Source organism: Periophthalmus magnuspinnatus, chromosome 19, assembly GCF_009829125.3.
Source record: "Periophthalmus magnuspinnatus isolate fPerMag1 chromosome 19, fPerMag1.2.pri, whole genome shotgun sequence".
Classification (NCBI taxonomy): domain Eukaryota; kingdom Metazoa; phylum Chordata; class Actinopteri; order Gobiiformes; family Gobiidae; genus Periophthalmus; species Periophthalmus magnuspinnatus.
Window position 1 is genome coordinate 15,742,591 of NC_047144.1, and position 19,472 is coordinate 15,762,062.

The 19,472-nt window shown below is 37.9% G+C and overlaps 1 protein-coding gene across 2 annotated transcripts in view; it reads left to right on the forward strand.

The window, feature by feature from the left end:
* The first annotated feature begins 1,316 nt into the window (after nt 1-1,316).
* The window catches only part of kat6b (K(lysine) acetyltransferase 6B), a 68,512-nt gene continuing 50,356 nt past the window's right edge, over nt 1,317-19,472 (forward strand). The window contains exons 1-2 of one of the 2 annotated variants that reach the window (XM_033984171.2): nt 1,317-1,561; nt 6,463-7,311. In XM_033984171.2, the coding sequence (XP_033840062.1) occupies nt 6,676-7,311 (636 nt within the window). In that variant the 5' untranslated portion in view covers nt 1,317-1,561; nt 6,463-6,675. Of the gene's footprint in view, nt 1,562-2,544; nt 2,723-6,462; nt 7,312-19,472 lie in introns of those variants that run through there. The other variant, XM_055229327.1, reaches the window with a different exon arrangement.

Consider the following 19,472-nt stretch of genomic DNA (forward strand, 5'->3'; position numbering starts at 1 on the left):
CAACCTGATGTACACGTTTTTCCAGGTTTGGGGATAAACCAAAGCAGAAGACGAGGTTTATGTGGACAACGACGGCACAAATACTCGGATACAATCAAATCAAACCCAGGACCGTGTAGCTGTGAGGTGAGAGTCTTAACCCCCGCACCACTGTGTCTTAAACATTTTATCCTCACAGTGGTGGGAGAAGTACTCAGTTTTGTTACGTAAGTGAAAGTACAGACACCAGAACAAAAAAGTAAAAGTATCACATGGACAAAAAAGTATTAAAGTACCAGTTTAAAAGACTTTGAGATCTAATAAAGCTTCAAACATAGTGATTTTGATAAACATTTGTGCATTTATATTTTAGTTTTACTTAAATTATGAACATGTTAAAAATAAAGCTCAGTCCTTTATAGCAGGTCTTAGACAGTAAAACAAAAAAAATAAATAAATAAAATAAAATAAAAATAAATACTTGTAATATAATAGAGCGAAAAAATAAATAAATAAATAAAATGTGTAATATAATAGAGCAAAAAAAATAAATAAAAAATAACATGAATAAATAAAATGTGTAATATAATAGAGCAAAAATAAATAAATAAAAAATAATAATAAATACAAAATAAAATAATAATGCAGTACGCCCTATTCTCTACTACTATAAATTGTTGACGGTGAAATGTATAGGCTGGTCATAATGTTCTGGCTCATATGAATTCTATTGTTTTAGTCTATTATATCATGTATTGTATAAAACTAATTCTAATTTAACATATGGCACAATCTTAACACTAGCTTCACGTTTCTGTAGTGGTGCACTTAAACAAACACATTATTAAAATGAAATGCAGAAATTCAGATGTTTTAATTTGCATATTTATGTTGATTCTGTGCCATTTTAATTAGATTAGCCAACCTTAAAATCCTAATTAGGCTATTTGCTTTGGATCTACAAAACAATAAAAAGGGAAAAGATGACATAACACGTTTGGATGATTAAAAGTCAACATTTATTTTACAATGTGACTTAAGTAAGACTGTATTTTGAATTAGTTTTACTGGCCAAACCACAGTGCCCCGATTGAAACCAATGGTGATTTTGTTGCGCCACAAACAACAGCCAAATATGTGTGAAACTATGGGAGCTGTTAGCCTCCCAAACTCAGTCCCGCTGTGCCTGTACAATAATGCCAGAAGGGAGAAAAAAAACCTGCTTGTATGTACCACCAAGCAGCCACCGACCGACCGAGCGAATGACTGCTGGGTATGTGGACTGAGGAGGAGGGAGGAAAAGTGAAATTGACAGCGGAGAGTCGACGGTCCGCTGCGCTACACTCAAGTACATGTCTACAGTGAGCGAGAGCGAAAGGGGGAGGGTACCACTTTGTCACTGGCTGCTACGAAGATTAACCTTTCAATTAGTAGTTATCAGCTCCTCTGTGTGTCTCCATGCGTGCAGACCTGCGGGATTATCATTATTTTGGATACATACAACACCATCCTGACGCGCCTTCCCCTCTCCATCGACCATTATGATGAAGAGCGCGAGCCGATGTGCGCAAACTTGAAGAAGGTAAAACTACGAGTGCATATTTTTACTGTCTTTTCACGCCGCCTCGCCTGCATCCATCGCTGAACATGTAAAAACGCGTTAGTTCGTGTGTCCTACGGGGGGAAAGGGGCGCCCGTTACGCACAGAGTATGTGTCTCTGTGCGTCGTTTTGGGAGAATTTGAAGAGCAAACTTGTATTCCCCCCTGAATCGGGTTTTCTTCGCCTCAAGGGGCTCGCTGTTCCCCCGCCGTCATTGGAGATATTTGATAGTTACGGTTATAAAGAGGTCATGGCATGGTTGCGCGCGGTGCATGACGTTAATAATGCTCGCTGGTAAACACACAACCCACTTTTCATCGCTAATGTGGCTTAATGGCTTTACGTAGAGTGCGTTTTATAAGACAAGAATAGACGAGGTGGGGGAATAAGGTGTTTTTTCATGCGCTTGCTTTAAAAAAAACGCTGCGTGGATATGCAAAATATGGCACGTAATTATTACATCGGTTTCACTTTAAGTCGGTGCTGAGCCTTTGCGGGTTTTATGCAAACAGATGATAGATTTAACAAACAGCCAATTAAAGTCTAAAATGATCTAAATCACTTTCAAGTGTAACCAACTGTTTCAAGGAGGAATATGGATTAAGGTGGGACGGCGCTAAACGATTCACTAATGGGGTCATAAATTAGCCCGTGTAATTAATTCCGGGCTAATTCGCGTTTGTTTTTTCTCGTTTTAACACGGTAATAAAGCGATCTGGAAGCGGTTAGGCGGTAGAGAGTCGATGCTCCCCGTACTCCCCGAGCTAAGCGGTGTCAATTCATCTCCTTCGCCTCTCCACCTTAAGAGGAGGGTCAATTGAATGAAGTGACGGGTAACACAGCCAATGGCGCGCCTCTGAGGGTGAGCGCACGCATAAAGATTGACACACGCTTTATCAAACCAGGAATCGGATCTTGTCTTTGCAGCCAATATTGACGTTGCTAGGGAGGGCGCATTAGCGTAGGTGAGCTTTAATGACGCTCCATTGGATTGTAATAAGCGTCATGTCGGATTCATGTAAACTGCAACATTGTAACAAAATGGCGACTGTTTAGGTGACATCAGTAACGCGCCCGCTGGCATCGCTGTCATGTATCTGCGGAAGGAAGCGAAGAAGCGACACACGGGGACTCAACTCGGGGTTAGTTCTGTGGTTATTCCAGGTTTATACACGTTATTGTCGCGGACATTTCACTGCCTTTTGGCCATCGCTGTCAGAAAGTCCAAGCGTCACAATTTGGCTGGCGCGTCCCTGTGCGTAATGTCACTGGAAAACGCAGGGACAGAGCTGTCAAAAGTGCGCACTGGGCCAAAGTTATCAGCCGCATCCTTCACTTTAGCATACTTTAGCGCGTATGCGAGGATGACACGCAGGATTTCAGCGTTAAACAACTTGACAGCTTGTTCCAAATAGGATAAATAATGTAGCATACACTGTCACTTCACTTGTCTTTGCGAGTCTCGAAGTTTCCACGCATCTCGTTCTTCTTCCACAAGACCCAACTCCTTCAAAAAATGGGCAGCTGGGTTTGCAATGTGGATTAATAGTGTGAGATTAAGTCGCTTTAATTTCTTTTGCAGCCATGACAGCTCCCGCATCTGTTTGGATCCATCTGTTTTTCGCGTTTTAGCACATCTTAAAAAGTAACTTCACCCCTCTGCTCCTCCCACGCTCACATTTGTATTGAGTAAAATGCGTGCGTAAAAGTGGGCCATGGGACTCTGGCATTCCTAGACTACTGAGAAATGCATTGGTGTGTAGTCTATAGAAACGTGGTGGTTATTACAGGAGCATTCATGGACCATTTGACTGCGCAATGTGGGCAAATCAATGAAACAATCACAGGTTTAGCAAAGTAAAGCTGATAAAGATATAGTTTTAAGGATTAGACTTCTTTATGTTTGCGTAATAAGAGTAACAAACCTATTTACAATCATTAATTTCACTATTATATGTTTATGTTACATCCTTAAATTTTTATCATTTGAATATCAGTTTTATAATTTTTGGCACTGAAGTAAAGCTTATAAAGATATAGTTTTAAATATTAGACTTTTCTATGTTTGTGTAATAAGATTAACAAACCTATTTACAATCCCCAATTTCACTATTTTTATTTATGGTAGGCTACATATTAGTGACATGGATTGGGTAGGCTAGTTCAGCTGTCATCAAAACTTTATAGCTTTGTTTTAGCGTTCATTAAGCTAACATTTACATCTTTAATTGTTGTTATTTAAATATGAGTTGTAAAGTTTTTGGAATTGACAGTCATTGATCATTCACGATCTCCAGTTTCTCTTGGTGTCCATAGTTTTATTTTTGGTACATATGAGTGACACAGATTGGGTAGGCTACTTCAACTGTCATCAAAACTTTATAGCATTGATTAGCTTTCCTTATGCTAACATTTACAAACGTGAGTTATTACCATTGAATGTCAGTTTTATAGTTTTTGGCATTGAAGTAAAGCTGGTAAAGATATTGTTTTAAGTAATAGACTTTTTATGTTTGTGTAATAAGATCAACAAACCTATTTACAATCCCCAATTTCACTATTTTTACTTATGGTAGGCCACATATTAGTGACACGGATTGGGTAGGCTAGTTCAGCTGTCATCAAAACTTTATAGCTTTGTTTTAGCGTTCATTAAGCTAACATTTACATCTTTAATTGTTGTTATTTAAATATGAGTTGTATAGTTTTTGGAATTGACAGTCATTGATCATTCACGATCTCCAGTTTCTCTTGGTGTCCATAGTTTTATTTTTGGTATATATGAGTGACACAGATTGGGTAGGCTACTTCAACTGTCATCAAAACTTTATAGCATTGATTAGCATTCCTTAAGCTAACAGTTACATCCTGAAGTTGTTGGTATTTGAATATCAGTTTTATAGTTTTTGGGATTGAAATAAAGCTGATAAAGATATAATTTTACATAATAAACTTTTTATGTTTGTGGAAAAAGAGTAACAAACCTATTTCAATCCGGTAGGCTTCATATTAGTGACGGAGATTGGGTAGGCTACTTCAACTGTAACCAAAACTTTATAGCATTGATTAGCTTTCCTTATGCTAACATTTACAAACGTGAGTTATTACCATTGAATGTGAGTTTTATAGTTTGTGGCATTGAAGTAAAGCTGGTAAAGATATTATTTTAAGTAATAGACATTTTATGTTTGTGCAATAAGAGTAACAAACCTGTTTACAATCCCCAATTTCACTTGACATCCATATTTTTCCTACATATTAGTGACACGGATTGGGTAGGCTACTTCAGCCATCATCAAAACTTTATAGCATTGATTAGCATTCCTTAATCTAACAGTTACATCCTTAAGTTATTGTCATTTGAATATCAGTTTTATAGTTTTTGGCACTGAAGTAAAGCTCATAAAGATATAATTTTACGTAATAGACTTTTTATGATTGTGTAATAAGAGTGACAAACCTATTTACAATCCCCAATTTCACTTGACATCCATATTTCCTACATATTAGTGACACAGATTGGGTAGGGTACTTCCTTAAGCTAACAGTTACATCCTTAAATTGTTGTTATTTGAAAATCAGTTTTATAGTTTTTGGTATTGAAGTAAAGCTGATAAAGATATAGTTTTAAGTAGTACTCTTTATGTTTGCGTAACAAACCTATTTATTTTTGGTAGGCTACATATTAGTGACACAGATTGGGTAGCATTCATTGAGCTAACATCCTTATATTGTTGTCATGTGACTGTTTTTGTATCGTTTTTAAGTTTTCTACGGCTGTGTCTCCCGTTGATCCGACTTCCTCAGTCATAATGTGATACAACATTGTTTGTTATTGCGTGTTATTACATAGAGCTCATGACCTAGATTTGACCCCAGCGAACCAGGAAGTTATGTGCTCAGCCCTTTGTCCACACACTTCTGGGTTTGACTATTTCCTAGTTTGAAAATGTCATGCAAACTGTGCAGTACGCCTACACTGTAAGCGTTACATTTGAGGCATTTTAATAAGCATGGTTTATACTGTATAGATATTTGGAAAATGATAACAGCGAAAACCTTAGATGACCTCTGCAAAGGCACTAGCTCTGTATTGCAATGTGAAGTGTCCAGACCCACATTCTAAGTCAAAGACAGTGGTGGAAAAAGTACTCAATTTTGTTAAGTAAAAGTTCAGACACAGGGGCAAGAAAATACTCAAGTTTAAGTAAAAGTATAATATGAAAAAAAATTACTTAGTAAAAGTATTAAAGTACCTGTTTTAAAACGGACTTAAAGAGTAAAAAGTAAAAGTATTTTGTGCTGTTTTTTAGATCTAATAAAGCTTAAAACTGAGTGATTTAGATACAGATTTATACTATTTTTGTTTGCTCAAACTGCAAGCGTGTTAAAAATAAACTCTCAGCCTTTTCAGCAGGTCTCAAACAATAATAAAAAAAACACTTTTACTTTTCAGTCTAGTTCAAAAATGTAGTATAGTAGAAAGTACAGATACCTGCTCTCAAATGTAGTGAAGTAAAAGTAAAAAGTACCCAGTTTACAATTGGCTTAAATAAAATACAGATACCGAAAATGTATACTTATGTACAGTACTTTACTACTTTTACTTTGTTCCATCCCATCACTGAGTTCAGGGGTAAATGCTTTTCACATCTTGATTTAAAAAGATCCACAATCCACATCTTTGTTCTTTTAAAATCGAAAAACGTTTTTGAAGTGACATAAAACAACAGTAACTAAAACAAAAATAGACTAATCTGAAATCGTGCATATTTATCCAGAGTAATTACTATGCCCATATTAAATACATAAATAAGTACGCAAAAAGCTTGAATATGTGAAATATATTATCTGACATAACTTTTGCTCTATCTCTCCTCAGATTTGAACTTGGATTTCGTCTCAACAGCGCCCTCAAGCAACTATAGTGGATTTTACCAGTGCCAACAGTTAAAACTAAACCTTGGATTGAGTTCAATGCGCGGATGTAACTTTGGAACCTAACTTTTTGACCTTTCCGAAGGATGTGGATTTATTCCTTGTTCTCTAGCTGTATGGATTACATATTATTATTATTATTTGCAATCGAGTAACCATGGTAAAACTCGCTAACCCTCTGTACACGGAGTGGATTCTCGAAGCAATACAGAAAATCAAACGCCAGAAGCAAAGACCGTCGGAGGAGAGGATATGCCACGCTGTTGGCACCTCACATGGACTCGACAAGAAAATTGTTCTCGAGCAATTGGGATTAAGTGTTCACGATGGGTCTATTCTCAAAGTCACCAATAAGGGGAGCACTTCATACAAAGACCCCGGGAATCCTGGAAGAGTTGGAGTGGTCGCGCAGCCGGCAATCGCGACCCCGGTTCCGACAAAGGAATTTAAATGGGATTCCCAAGATCTGCGCCATGTTGATTGGAATAAAATACTAAAACGGGCGATCGAAGGCTTGGATGATACGCACGGCTCCTCTCTGAAAAATATCGAGCGGTATCTGAGAAACCAGAGGGATTTGGCCAAAGTTGCCTCTAACCCCGCTTTCGGGCAGAGGTTGCGGTTAGCGGCGAAGCGTTCGGTGGGCAACGGCAGGCTGTTGAAAAATGGCCCGCGATACAAGCTTAGTTCACAACGGGGCAGCGTGGAGCAAGGCAGGGGGCACTCCAGGGGTCCCGGTAGCTCGACGTTACTGCTGACGACGGTGACGCTCCTCCCACACGAACGCGATCAGGTAAGAGCAACGTTTAAGAGATTAGCGCTCATACTAGCAACAGAACACGTGCTTTTGTTATGACGCCATTTTGACAAGTCCTTCTGCTCTGATTGGTCCAATGCTTCACTTTTTTTTCCACGCAAAACTTTTTTTTAGAAACGTGATGACATAATAACAAGTTGGGTATGGTGGAAAGTCAACGTTTTGTCCATGTTAGAAGCTAGAAAATGTAGAAATATGGGTTTCACAAGCTAGCGAAAGAAACAAAAATGGTGAAATACTTGTGTTGACATGAAATACAGTGAATATTAAGTGTAATCACAAGAGGTGGGGTTATGTAAACAACTCAAAGATGAACTGCTTTAGTGTTAGTCCATTATTCCATATGAGTTGTTGTTGTACATTTGTCTAGAGCATATGTGTCAAACTCAAGACCCGTGGGTCAAATGTGGTCCTCTACATCATGTTATGTGGCCCTCGACAGGGTAAATTAAAAGGCATGATGGACTTAAAATGTCATTTTATCAGGAGATACAAAGTTACACAGCCATATTTATACATATATGCCAATTCATAACTAATATTTGTTACTTGAATAAGTAATACATACAGAAACAGTGAATTAACAAGTTATAAAAGTAGTTTCAATAGATTTATTTTAAATCTGGCCCTTTGAGTGCAGCCATTTTGCTGATGTGACCCTCGCTGAAAATGTGTTTGACACCCCTGGTCTAGAGTATATATTTATCCATTTTTGTTACTATAGACCTTTTAAACTGGTGACAAAGCTGATCTCGTCTGACTCCGTAACACCAGCAAACATCTAAACAAGTCACTTTTAAGACAGTAGCTCAGTTGTTAGAGCTTTTGTCCACTGATCCAGAGATTGGCCGCGCGATTTTAGCTCCCACAGATGAACGCTGTTGTTGTGTCCTTGGGCAAGACACTTAACCCACCTCACCTCCAGTGTCTGTGTGCACTGGTCTATGAATGTGTGAATGGATGAGTGGTTTCTCGATGTAAAGTGCTTTGATTGACCGTTTACCATTTACACTGGCACAAAATCCCCCATGTCAAACTTGGGAATAATTTTAAGGAAGCACTGTTACGAAAATTTTCATGGATCAGATATTAATTCTGAGATATTGAGTCAATATCCCATTTTGGTCTTTAAACTGGGGTAATAAGATGATTTACTAGCCCCAAATGTCTCGTAATATTAATAAAACTTGTATTTTTATGAAGTTGTTCTGTAGTTACTTTAAATGTTACAAAACACATGGGATAATTTTGATTATTTTTCAGATACTTAAAACCTATATGACACGAAATTAACTCATGTGAGCTTTAAGTCATGTTACAATGCTGTTAACGTATGAAAAAACATACTTGGAGCTGTGTTTTATTTCATTCTATTTACATCTCCAAAGCTCAAAATGCTCTGTTAAACCTTGTGATGTCATGAAGTGGTAGTTTTCAGGTTTACAGCTCCTTTTACCTTTAATTTAGTAGAGACTGGAAATTGTAGGGCTGAAATGATCCAAATGACTCTAGTGAAGGCAGTTTAAAAACACAGTGGAGAACTTCTTGTATTACCACTTGTTGACATCACAAGGTGGAACAGCGTGTTTTCAGTTTGAGAGAAGAACTCAGCCTAAATATGCGCAAACATACAACTTCAGGCCTGTGTGTGATGAGGAAACGACATTATAACAGATCAGAAAACAGCGTATATGGGCCCTTTAAACGATAAATAACAGTTACAAAACACATGAGCTAATTTGGATATTTATCTCAGATCGGTTAATCGTTATCGACAACAAAAAAACACTGGATTGGTGCCTCCTTAAATAACTTGTTCTTTTGAAGTCTCATAACTGATCCTTTCGTGAAGCATAGCAAAACATTTTCACAGTCTCTTCAAATGAACTTCAAAAATAAAAGAGCTAGCAAAACAAGACAGCGGCTCTTGTCAGGCTAAAAATAAACGCATTACGGTTAGCATGCTGCTTTCTTGTTCATGCTAATTGTGTAATGGAAAGGAGTTTGTGTGCCTACAAAAATATTTACAACGGCCGTGTATTGGTGCTGGAGTAATTGTGTTAGGCTGATTTCTCCATTACACTTGTTTGCATATGGAAAATCATTGGAGTTGATGACTAAGCAGAAATATAAATGGAACTTTTTTTATTTTTTTATTATAATATTTGTTCAAAGGGATGGTCTGATTACGCATGGAGACTGTCTGCTGTTTTGTTTTGTTAAAGGAAACCTGTTTTTCCCCTTTTAAGTGTCTAAATGGGCGATGAGGTCTGTTTTGTCCTATGATATAATGTTTGGGTTGGGATTTGAATGGGAGTTTTATGCATTTGGAAGAAGAAAGTATAAAAAAAATCAGTATTTATGCATCGTGCTGTAGGAATTGTCTTTGCTACTTTCAAAAATGATGTATTTTAAAGGTCCTATATTACGTAAAACTGACTCTTGTGAGCGTCAAGTCGTGTTATAATGCTGTGACCTCCTCAAAAACAGACCTGGAGTTGTGTTATGTTTCATTCACATGTTTCAGTAACACTTTATTATTATTCTGTAACATCTCCAAAGCTCAAAATGCTCTGTTCTACCTTGTGATGTCATGAAGTGGTAGTTTTCAAGTTAACAGCTCCTTTTACCTTTAGTTCAATAGAGATTGGCAATTCCAGGGCTGAAATGATACAAATGATTCTGGTGAAGGTGTGTGGAGTTTAAAAACACAGCGGAGCACTTCCTGTATTAGCACATGATGACATCACAAGATGGAACAGAGTCTTTTAGTTTAAAAGAAGAAGGGTTTGTTAAACATGTGTGAATGAAACAAAACACAACTCCAGGTCTGTTTGTGATGAGGAAACAACATTAGAACAGAGATCAAAAAACAGCGTAATATGGGCCCTTTAATGCCATACCGTGGAACCTTCATAAAGATGTATTATGGAGCTTTTCTGGTGGGGGGTCTGGTCTGCCATCTGCTCGTCTCTGCTTGTCTTTCCACAGATCACACCTGTAACTTGACCTGGTGGTGTCACGTGCTTGTTTCCGTGGCGATAAATAGGTTTATTGACATAGTATGGGACAAAAGGCAAAGCAGTAACATCTCCGTGGACACAATTGGCAAACCTTTCAACAAAAAAGTTGCACAAAGCACCTTTATATAGGCTTTAAATATCTGTATGCGACTTACCAACACCCAGATATTGAGATCTTTAGAAAGAAATTGGGAATTGTTGAAGTCGGATAATTTTAAAAGTTCAGATTTGACGAATTTATGAAGTTTTATTCGTTATATTGATATTGGAAAACGACAAAAGCCATTCGTTATCACCAAATTAATTAAATAGTTGTTGACGTTATGTTTTTAGACAGACTATTGGCAGTAATTTAACCCAGTAAAACAAATGAGAAAAGTGGATTTGATTTCATTATGATTTCCAACATTAATATTGAAACTAAATACTCATTTGAGCAGGTATCGATACTAAAAGAGTCCCATTCCATCCTCGTGGTATCGAAACACCGATACCACAACGATGACAACATTTTTATAACAAAGAGCCTTTCTTTACCCATCTACAAATCACTGTTTTGGATCACGACGGTTGCTATGGCTACGTTTACGGCTTTGTAATGTTTTCTTTTCTTCAGTACAAGTTAGCACAAGTTCAAAACAACTTTATTGACCTGAAATCTCTCCAAACATCAGAATTCACCAGGACAAAGGCGTGAATGGCATCTCCAGAAGCTCGGAGCAGAGATAGTATTTAATGTCTTTGTCCTACATCCATCAGATTAGCTCTTTCCCAGAAGGCACATTTAGCCTGTTTACATCGATAGCTGTGGTTAAGAGACTAAAACACACACTTTATAGACTGGAAGTGTGCTCGGGCTAGTGTGGGCACCATACTAAAGCTTCAAACTCGATTTACATACTTGATAGTGATTCCGATACCACGATGATAATAAAAAACACTCTTTATTTAGACCTTTATCTTTAAAAATATTTGACAAGGAGGAACAGTGGTCAATACAGTGGATAATTCAGATGGTGCATAGTTTTGACTTCATACTTTAAATAAGGCTTGAAATATTAATATTAGGTCTGTAGGACAATGCAGTATGATGTTATTTAGGTTATATTGATAAAAAGTGCTGATTATGATCAATTGGGCCAGGTCAACTGAAGCCTGAGGACCACTAAAAATTGGTCTGAGGACCGCATTTGGCACCCGGGCCACAGTTTGGACACTCCTGATTTTAACGATAGAATGTGACTTTCAACATTAAATTGGTAGAACCTTTTTTTTCTGTTCCATGTGGCCTTATGTCTGTGTAATCCCTCAGTCGTCCATGGAAGTATAATAGTCTGTGTGTCTTATACTCGTTCTGATACAGCTCAAAATCATTCTAAAAATATTCAGGAAAGGTTCATTTTAGTATCGATACTACGCTCAAATATCAGCATCAAAAGTATCCAGTTTTGATACTAGTTTTAGTATTGTTTAGTATTAGATTTTTAATACTTTTTACATCCCTGTCTTATGTTTGGAGTAAAGTTTTGATACAGATAAAGCTGCTCCATTGTGGCAAAAAATATAATCTTGATTTCTGTGGCTCATTGTTCAAATCAGTTATTTCAAGTGATTATGTTTCAAAATATTAGTGTGTCAAAATATTAGTGTGTCAAAATATGAGTGTCAAAATATTAGTTGAGACAGTAGGATATTGACAGGTTTCAGAATGATGAAAAATTACTGTTGCCTCCGAGAGAGGAGGAGAGAGGAGGAGAGAAGAGGAGAGAGGAGCAGAGAGGAGGAGGAGAGGGAAGGAGAGAGGAGGAGAGAGATGAGAGAAGGGGAGAGAGGAGCAGAGAGAAGAAGAGAGAGGAGCAGGGAGGAGGAGAGAGGAGCAGAGAGGAGGAGGAGAGGGAAGGAGAGAAGAGGAGAGAAGGGGAGAGAGGAGAAGAGAAGAGCAGAGAGGAGGAGAGAGGAGCAGAAAGGAGCAGAGAGGAAGAGGAGAGAGGAGGAGAGAAGGTGAGAGAGGAGCAGAGAGGAGGAGGAGAGGAAAAGAGAAGAACAGAGAGGAGGAGAGAGGAGCAGAAAGGTGCAGGGAGGAGCAGAGAGGAGGAGGAGAGGGAAGGAGAGAAGAGAAGAGAAGGAGAGAGGAGCAGAAAGGAGGAGGAGAGGGAAGCAGAGAAGAGGAGCAGAAAGGAGGAGGAGAGGGAAGGAGAGAAGAGGAGAGAGGAGGAGGAGAGGAAGGAGAGAAGAGGAGCAGAAAGGAGGAGGAGAGGGAAGGAGAGAAGAGGAGGAGGAGAGGGAAGGAGAGCAGAGCAGAGAGGAGGAGAGAATGGGAGAGAGGAGCAGAGAGAAGAAGAGAAAGAAGCAGAGAGGAGGGAGAGGAAGAGAAGAGCAGAGAGGAGCAGAGTGAAGGAGAGAGGAGCAGAGAGAAGCAAAAAGGAGGAGAGAGGAGGAGAGAAAAGCAGAAAAGTAGAGAGGAGCAGAGAGGAGGAAAGAGGAGCAGAGAGGAGGAGGGAAAAGCAGAGAGGATTGGGGGCCCGGGGCAAGGAGCCTAAAATGGCCCTACCCCGTAATACAAAGCTTTAGGAAAAGGGTCCGATTCTGGGACCTAAAGACCCTGGAGCCCCGGACAACAGACCCCTTTGTCCTGTTGACTCCCCTGTGGATAAGTCATTTTTTTCTGTACATTCTGGTGATATAACGGTGATTATCTTGTTGGCGATTATCCCGATTATATAAAATGTCTCACGAACGATTCTTGTCGACCTTTTTATCACGATAAACGATGTAATTGTGTATTGTCTCATCCCTAATCCCGAGTTTACAGCCAGTGAAAGCTTGAGGCAGACGATAAACGATAATATTGAAACTAATTTATGCTACTAATTTAATCCAAGAGCAGATTTACATCACAAAAACTGTTATAAATCTGCAATATTGTTAAAAATCATGAGCTTGCAGTAAATAAACAGCAAAATGAAAAAGTTTAGTTATTAGTTTGCATCTGTAATGAGTCATAAAAGTTATTAATTTAAACTTTTACGGCTTAAATCTTATCTTATAGTCAAAAAATTACCCAAAACCCAAAGAGTAATTAAAGAGAGTGATTAACGGGGCTAATATTTTGTCAGTTTTCTTTATGGAAATGATTAAAAGTCTGTATTGTTTATGTAAAATATTGAAATCCGTTTTTATCAGTTTTTAGCCAAATAAAAAAATAAAAAATCATGGTCAGTGCGAGAGTCAAGCCTTGTGTTGAAAGTGTGAAATGTTATTGTCATGGCAACAGTGTTTTAAAGTCCCGCTCTCTAGGGACGTCCTTTATTTATTTACATATTTTACTAGAACAAAAGTGACACAGTTCAAATAGTTTAACTGAGACAATATTATTACCACATGTTTGTCAAAGTCAAAATAATGAAAGAGAGATGGAGGGAAAGAGACGGGGATAGAGAGAGAGAGGGAGAGGTAGAAAGAGAGACAAGGAGAGACAGAACCATAGAGAGAAAGGGGAAGAGAGTGTGAGGTAGAAAGTGAGAGAGAGACAAGGAGAGACAGAGGGCGAAACAAAGAAAGGGGGAGAGAAAGGGAGAGATGAGGACAAACAGAAGGCGATGGAGAGAAAGGGTGAGAGAGGGAGCAAAGGAGAGAGAAAGAGGGATAAGGAAAAAGAAAAAGAGACAGGGATAGGGATAGAGAGACAGTAAGAGAGAAAGAGAGGGGAGAGGGAGTGTAAGAGAGAAAGGGAAAAGATAGGGACAGAAATGGAGAGAGTGAGAAAGTTTCTCTTTTTATCTAAGAGAAAGGAGGAGGGAGGGATAGAAAGGGAAAGGGAGCAAGAGAGAGAGAAAGATACTTTGACTTTTAGAGAACAATAGGAAGAGGCAAAAAGGAAGAGAGAGACAGAGAGAAAGATAGAGAGAAAAATAGTGACAAAGAGAGAAAATTATAGAGAAAGAGGTAGCGAGAGGGAGAGACAAAAATAGAGTGAGAAAGAGATAGCGAGAAATAGAGAGTAAGAGAGGACTTCTGGGAATTGCGAGGAACAAGGATGTCATTGTAATTGTATTTGTAATTGTAGCTTTATCGTGGATGTCAGATGGGATTTTTTTAAAAACAGGTTTTCCACAGATGAGCCGTGATTTTAAAACCAGCTCAGATCTGGAAACGATAAGGAAACACGCCTCTGTTTGGGCCACAGAAATAATTTAGTTTCAGAGCTCGTTGTCACAAACTCTGCTGCTGTTTTTAGCCATTTTCAGACAGATTTTGTGACTTTGTGAAACTGGAAAACACTGGAAAACAAACACTTCACAAATATAGAAGATACTAGAAAGTTTACTTTTTAAAAAGAACTTCCCTGGTTGTGGTTTGACAAAGGAACATCATATTATGTTAATTAAACACGCTCTACCTGATTTCTGTTGTTATAAAAATGTGAAAAACAGAAGCAGTTAATTTCAAACCGTTTGCAATCGTCCAAAGTTACTCCTCAATTACCTCATGCATTCAGAACATCCCAATTATTCACCATGATGAGTTTATAAGCAGTTTTCACAGCTTTCAGATGCCAGAGCGAGTTTTGCTGTCACTGTAAACAACTAGCATGCTAATTGTGCACCTCTTCAGTATCAGACGAAGAAGAAATGCTTTAGAATTAGTTCAAAATAGTACAACAGTCATTAAAAATATCCAAAATCAGACAGTAATCGACACAAAAATCACATTCTATTGTCTAAAGAAAGAGCGTTTTTAATGAATCATCGTGGTATCGGAAAGGTTTGTGGTTCAAATCCCACTCTTGATATAAAAACATATTGGTAGAGTGGTCCGATCCACTGACCCACAGGTTGGCAGTGTGATTCCAGCTCCCACAGATGATTACTGTAGTTGTGTCTTTCCTTACCGTACTTGCACCACATATTAAGAACCCTGTGTGTATCTGGAGATTATCTTTGATCCATTGGCCCCACTTCTACACCTCTGCCCTGTGAATATGAGCCTGGTTAATCACAGAGTCATGCTGACAGTGTGTGGTGGGCCGTGTGCTGGCTGGCTCTGATCGCTTATGTAACTCGACCCTAATGACCTTAAGGGATGTGACTGGGTTGTCTTGTGAGCTCCGCTTTTGGCCAAACACACGAGCAAAATGTTACTGCCAATTTACAAGGACAAAAAGTACTAATGGTGTTTTGTTTTTTTTAGTTTGTGTTCATGTACCGTGAGAAAGAAGGTGATATGTGCTGATCTAGGAACTGGTTTAGATCTGGTTTTGTTCTGGTTTAGTCCTAGTTTAGTCCTGGTTTAGACCTGGTTTAGACCTAGTTTAGTCCTGGTTTAGTCCTAGTTTAAACCTGGTTTATAGTAGTGATTTAGTAACTGGTTTAGTCCAGTTTTTAGTCCTGGTTTAGTCCTGATTTAGTCCTGGTCTAGTTCTGCTTAGTCCTTGTCTAGTCCTGTTGTTTGTCCTGGTTTAGCAGCATTTTAGTCCTGGCCTAGTCCTGGTTTAACAACAGGTTTAAGCCCGTTTTTTGCCATGATCCAGTCCTGGTCTAATCCTGGTTTAGTGCTGCTCTAGTCCTGGTCTAGTCCTGGTCTAGCCCTGGTCTAATCCTGGTTTAGTGCTGGTCTAGTCCTGGTCTAGCCCTGGTCTTATCCTGATTTAGTCCTGGTCTATCCTTGTTCTAGTCCTGGCCTAGTCCTAGTCTAGTCCTGGTCTAATCCGAGTCTAGTCCTGGTTTATTGATGGTTTATTACTGGTCTCGTCATGGTCTAGTCCTGGTTTAGTTCTAGTTTAGTCCTGGTTCAGTTTAGTCTTGGTCTAGTTCTATATTATTTTGTTTTTGTTCAGGTTCTGTGAGAAAATAAGGAGGAGCCACGTTTGCGGTTTGGGTTTGGTTTTGGTGAGATTAAACACTGACCTTTAAAAAGAGGAAATAAAACTGCTCTGCTTCTCTTTGGCTTTTTGGAACATTTAAGCCCCAGTGTAAACACCAAAAAAAAAAAAAAAAACACACTAAAACATAACAAAGTACACCAAAACACACCACAAAAAACACCAAAATACACCAAAACAGACCAAAATACACCAAAATATACCAAAATACACTGATATATATACCAAAACACAACCAAAATACACAGAAATACACCAAAACACACCCAAAAAAACACCAAAATACACCAAAATATACCAAAACACACCCAAAATACACCAAAGCAGACCAAAATGCACCGATATATACCAAAACACACCCAAAAAAACACCGAAATACACCACTATATACCAAAACACACCCAAAAACACCAAAATACACCAATATATAACAAAACACACCCAAAAAAACACACCAAAATATACCAATATATACCAAAACACACCCAAAATACACCTAAACAGACCAAAATGCACCAATATATACCAAAACACACCCAAAAAAACACCAAAATACACCAATATATACCAAAACACACCCAAAAAAACACACCAAAATACACCAATATATACCAAAACACACCCAAAATACACCAAAACACACCAAAACATTCCAAAACACACAAAATACACCAAAACAAACCAAACAAACACACCAATATACAACAAAACACACCAAAATGCACCAAAACACACCAAACACACCAAAGATTTGCCTCAGGAAGAAAAACCCTTGTCATAATCTCACATGATTAGTTTAATTCATGGCTACTAGAATATTGTTTATAGGAAAATTTTAGGAATGAGTAGAAATTTCAACATTATCTTTATTTTTACAACTCTCACCCTATCAAAATTGACAAAGAAAAAGTAATTTTTTTCACTTTTCCTTGTTATTCTTGTATCACCCATATCAAACGCTCGGGCCCGCTGCCACTATTGTCTGATCTCGAAACGTCTGACTGAAAACATTTATACAAAGAAAATAAATGGTATAAAACTTGGCCTTTCTGTGTTTTCTTAAAGTGGGAGTTGACTTCCGTAGAGTCTATTGTGCTAAGTACCACTGGTTTGTTAGCTCACTAAAGGCCACAGTGTACACAGGCTGTACATTAGCCCAGGGCCCTGTGTAGCATTTCATGGCATTTTAAATACGTCTATGGGAAAATCAGGCTGTTTAGAGCTGTGTTTTTTCCATACTGCTAACACTGTACCAGCTGAAGTATAGTGAAGAGGATTTTTTATAATATCTGGCAACACTGCTGATTTTTCATAATTCTGAACCTCATGGATACTGTATTTGATCTGGAAATATCGACCATTTTTATTAGAAATTTAGGCCTGCAGCTGAAATCACAATTTGGATAAACATGATTAGTAATTGTTGTTTTTTGTCTTGGTTTAGATCTGGTTTAGTCCTGGTTTAGTCCTGGTTTAGGCACAGTTTATAGTATGGGTTTAGTCCTGGTTTAGGCACAGTTTATAGTACGGGTTTAGTCCTGGTTTAGCCCTGGTTTAGACCTGGTTTAGACCTGGCTTAGACCTGGTTTATAGTTCTGGTTTAGTAACTGGTTTATTGTCCTGGTTTAGTAACTGGTTTAAGGGCATTTTAGTCCCGGTTACTAACTGGTTTAATCTAGTTTAGACACGGTTTATAGCCTTGGTTTAGTAACTGGTTTAGCGCTGTTTTGGTCCTGTTCTTCTCCTGGTATAATAACTGGTTTAGTCCTGCTTTAGTCCTGCTTTAGTCCTGCTTTAAGGCAAGGCAAGTTTATTTGTACAGCACAATTCGTACACAAAGTAATTCAAAGTGCTTTACAGAATAAGAAGGACATTAAAATCACACAAATAAAAACATAAATAATCACAAATAATCATCATAAAATTAACATTAAAACAGAAGAGTGCAGAATAAAAACCTTTCAGTCATATGCACAGCTGAACAGAACTGTTTTGAGCCTGGATTTAAACATTGTCAAAGTAGAGGCCTGTCTCACATCAGCTGCATAAAACTGAAACACGGATTCTCCATGTTTAGTCCTGACTCCGGGCACCAGCAGGAGGCCGGTCCCTGAAGTCCTCAGAGTGTGAGATGGTTCATATGGCACTAACATGTCGGAGATGTACTTTGGTGCTAAGCCATGGAGAGACTTATACACAAGCAGAGCTGCTTTAGTCCTGGTTTAGTCGTAGTTTAGTCCTGGTGTAGACACAGTTTATAGCCTTGGTTTAGTACTGGTTTAGCGCTGTTTTGGTCCTGTTCTTCTCCTGATATAATTACTGGTTTAGTCCTAGTTTAGTCCTGGTTTAGTTCTGGTTTGTAACTGGTTTAGTTCAGTTTTTAGTCCAGGTCTAGTCCTCATTTTGTCATGGTTTAGTGCTGTTTTGTTGCAGTTTAGCACCATTTTAGTCCTGATTTAGTCCTGGCTTAGTTCTCGTGTTACTTTGTCAGTTCATATTTCAGTCATTTTGTCAGTTCTTCTGGACGTGTTTAAAATGTGAACTTTGATCAGAATCTTATTACTAAAATCACAAATGTAATTGCAATGCCTGTCAGAAAAATCACAATAAGATATTTTTTCCAAATCCTTCAGCCCTACACTGCACCAGCTGTAGTATAGTGACACTCGTATAATATCTGACAACACTGCAAATTCTTCATAATTCTGAACCCCATGGAAACTGTATTTGATATAATTATTTTTACTACTGTTCACATTTTATATACAAACAGAAGACATCAGATATATGAAATAAGATATATGGAGTTATGTAGCAAAGAAAAAAAGTTAAATAGCTCTACTAAATATTTTTCCACACAGCAAAGAGTGGATACTTTGCCAATGTGAAGATAAAAAATAAATAAATCAATAAATCAAATTAGTAGTTAGTAGAGTTGTTTACTACATAATCCCATATATCTTACTTCATATATTTGATGTCTTCCTGTGTATATAAAATGTAGAAAGTAAGACATATGGATTTATGTTGCAGAGTTAAAAAAAAATATTTTTGGACAAAGCAAAGGGTGAATACTTTGATTTGAAGTTAAAATAAAAAAATGTGTAGAGTTGTTTACTAAATAATCCCATATATCTTACTTTATATGTTGCAAAGTTTAAAAAAAAAATGTTATTAAATATTTTTTCAGAAAGCAAAGGGTGGATATGTTGAGGATTTGAATTTAAAATCTA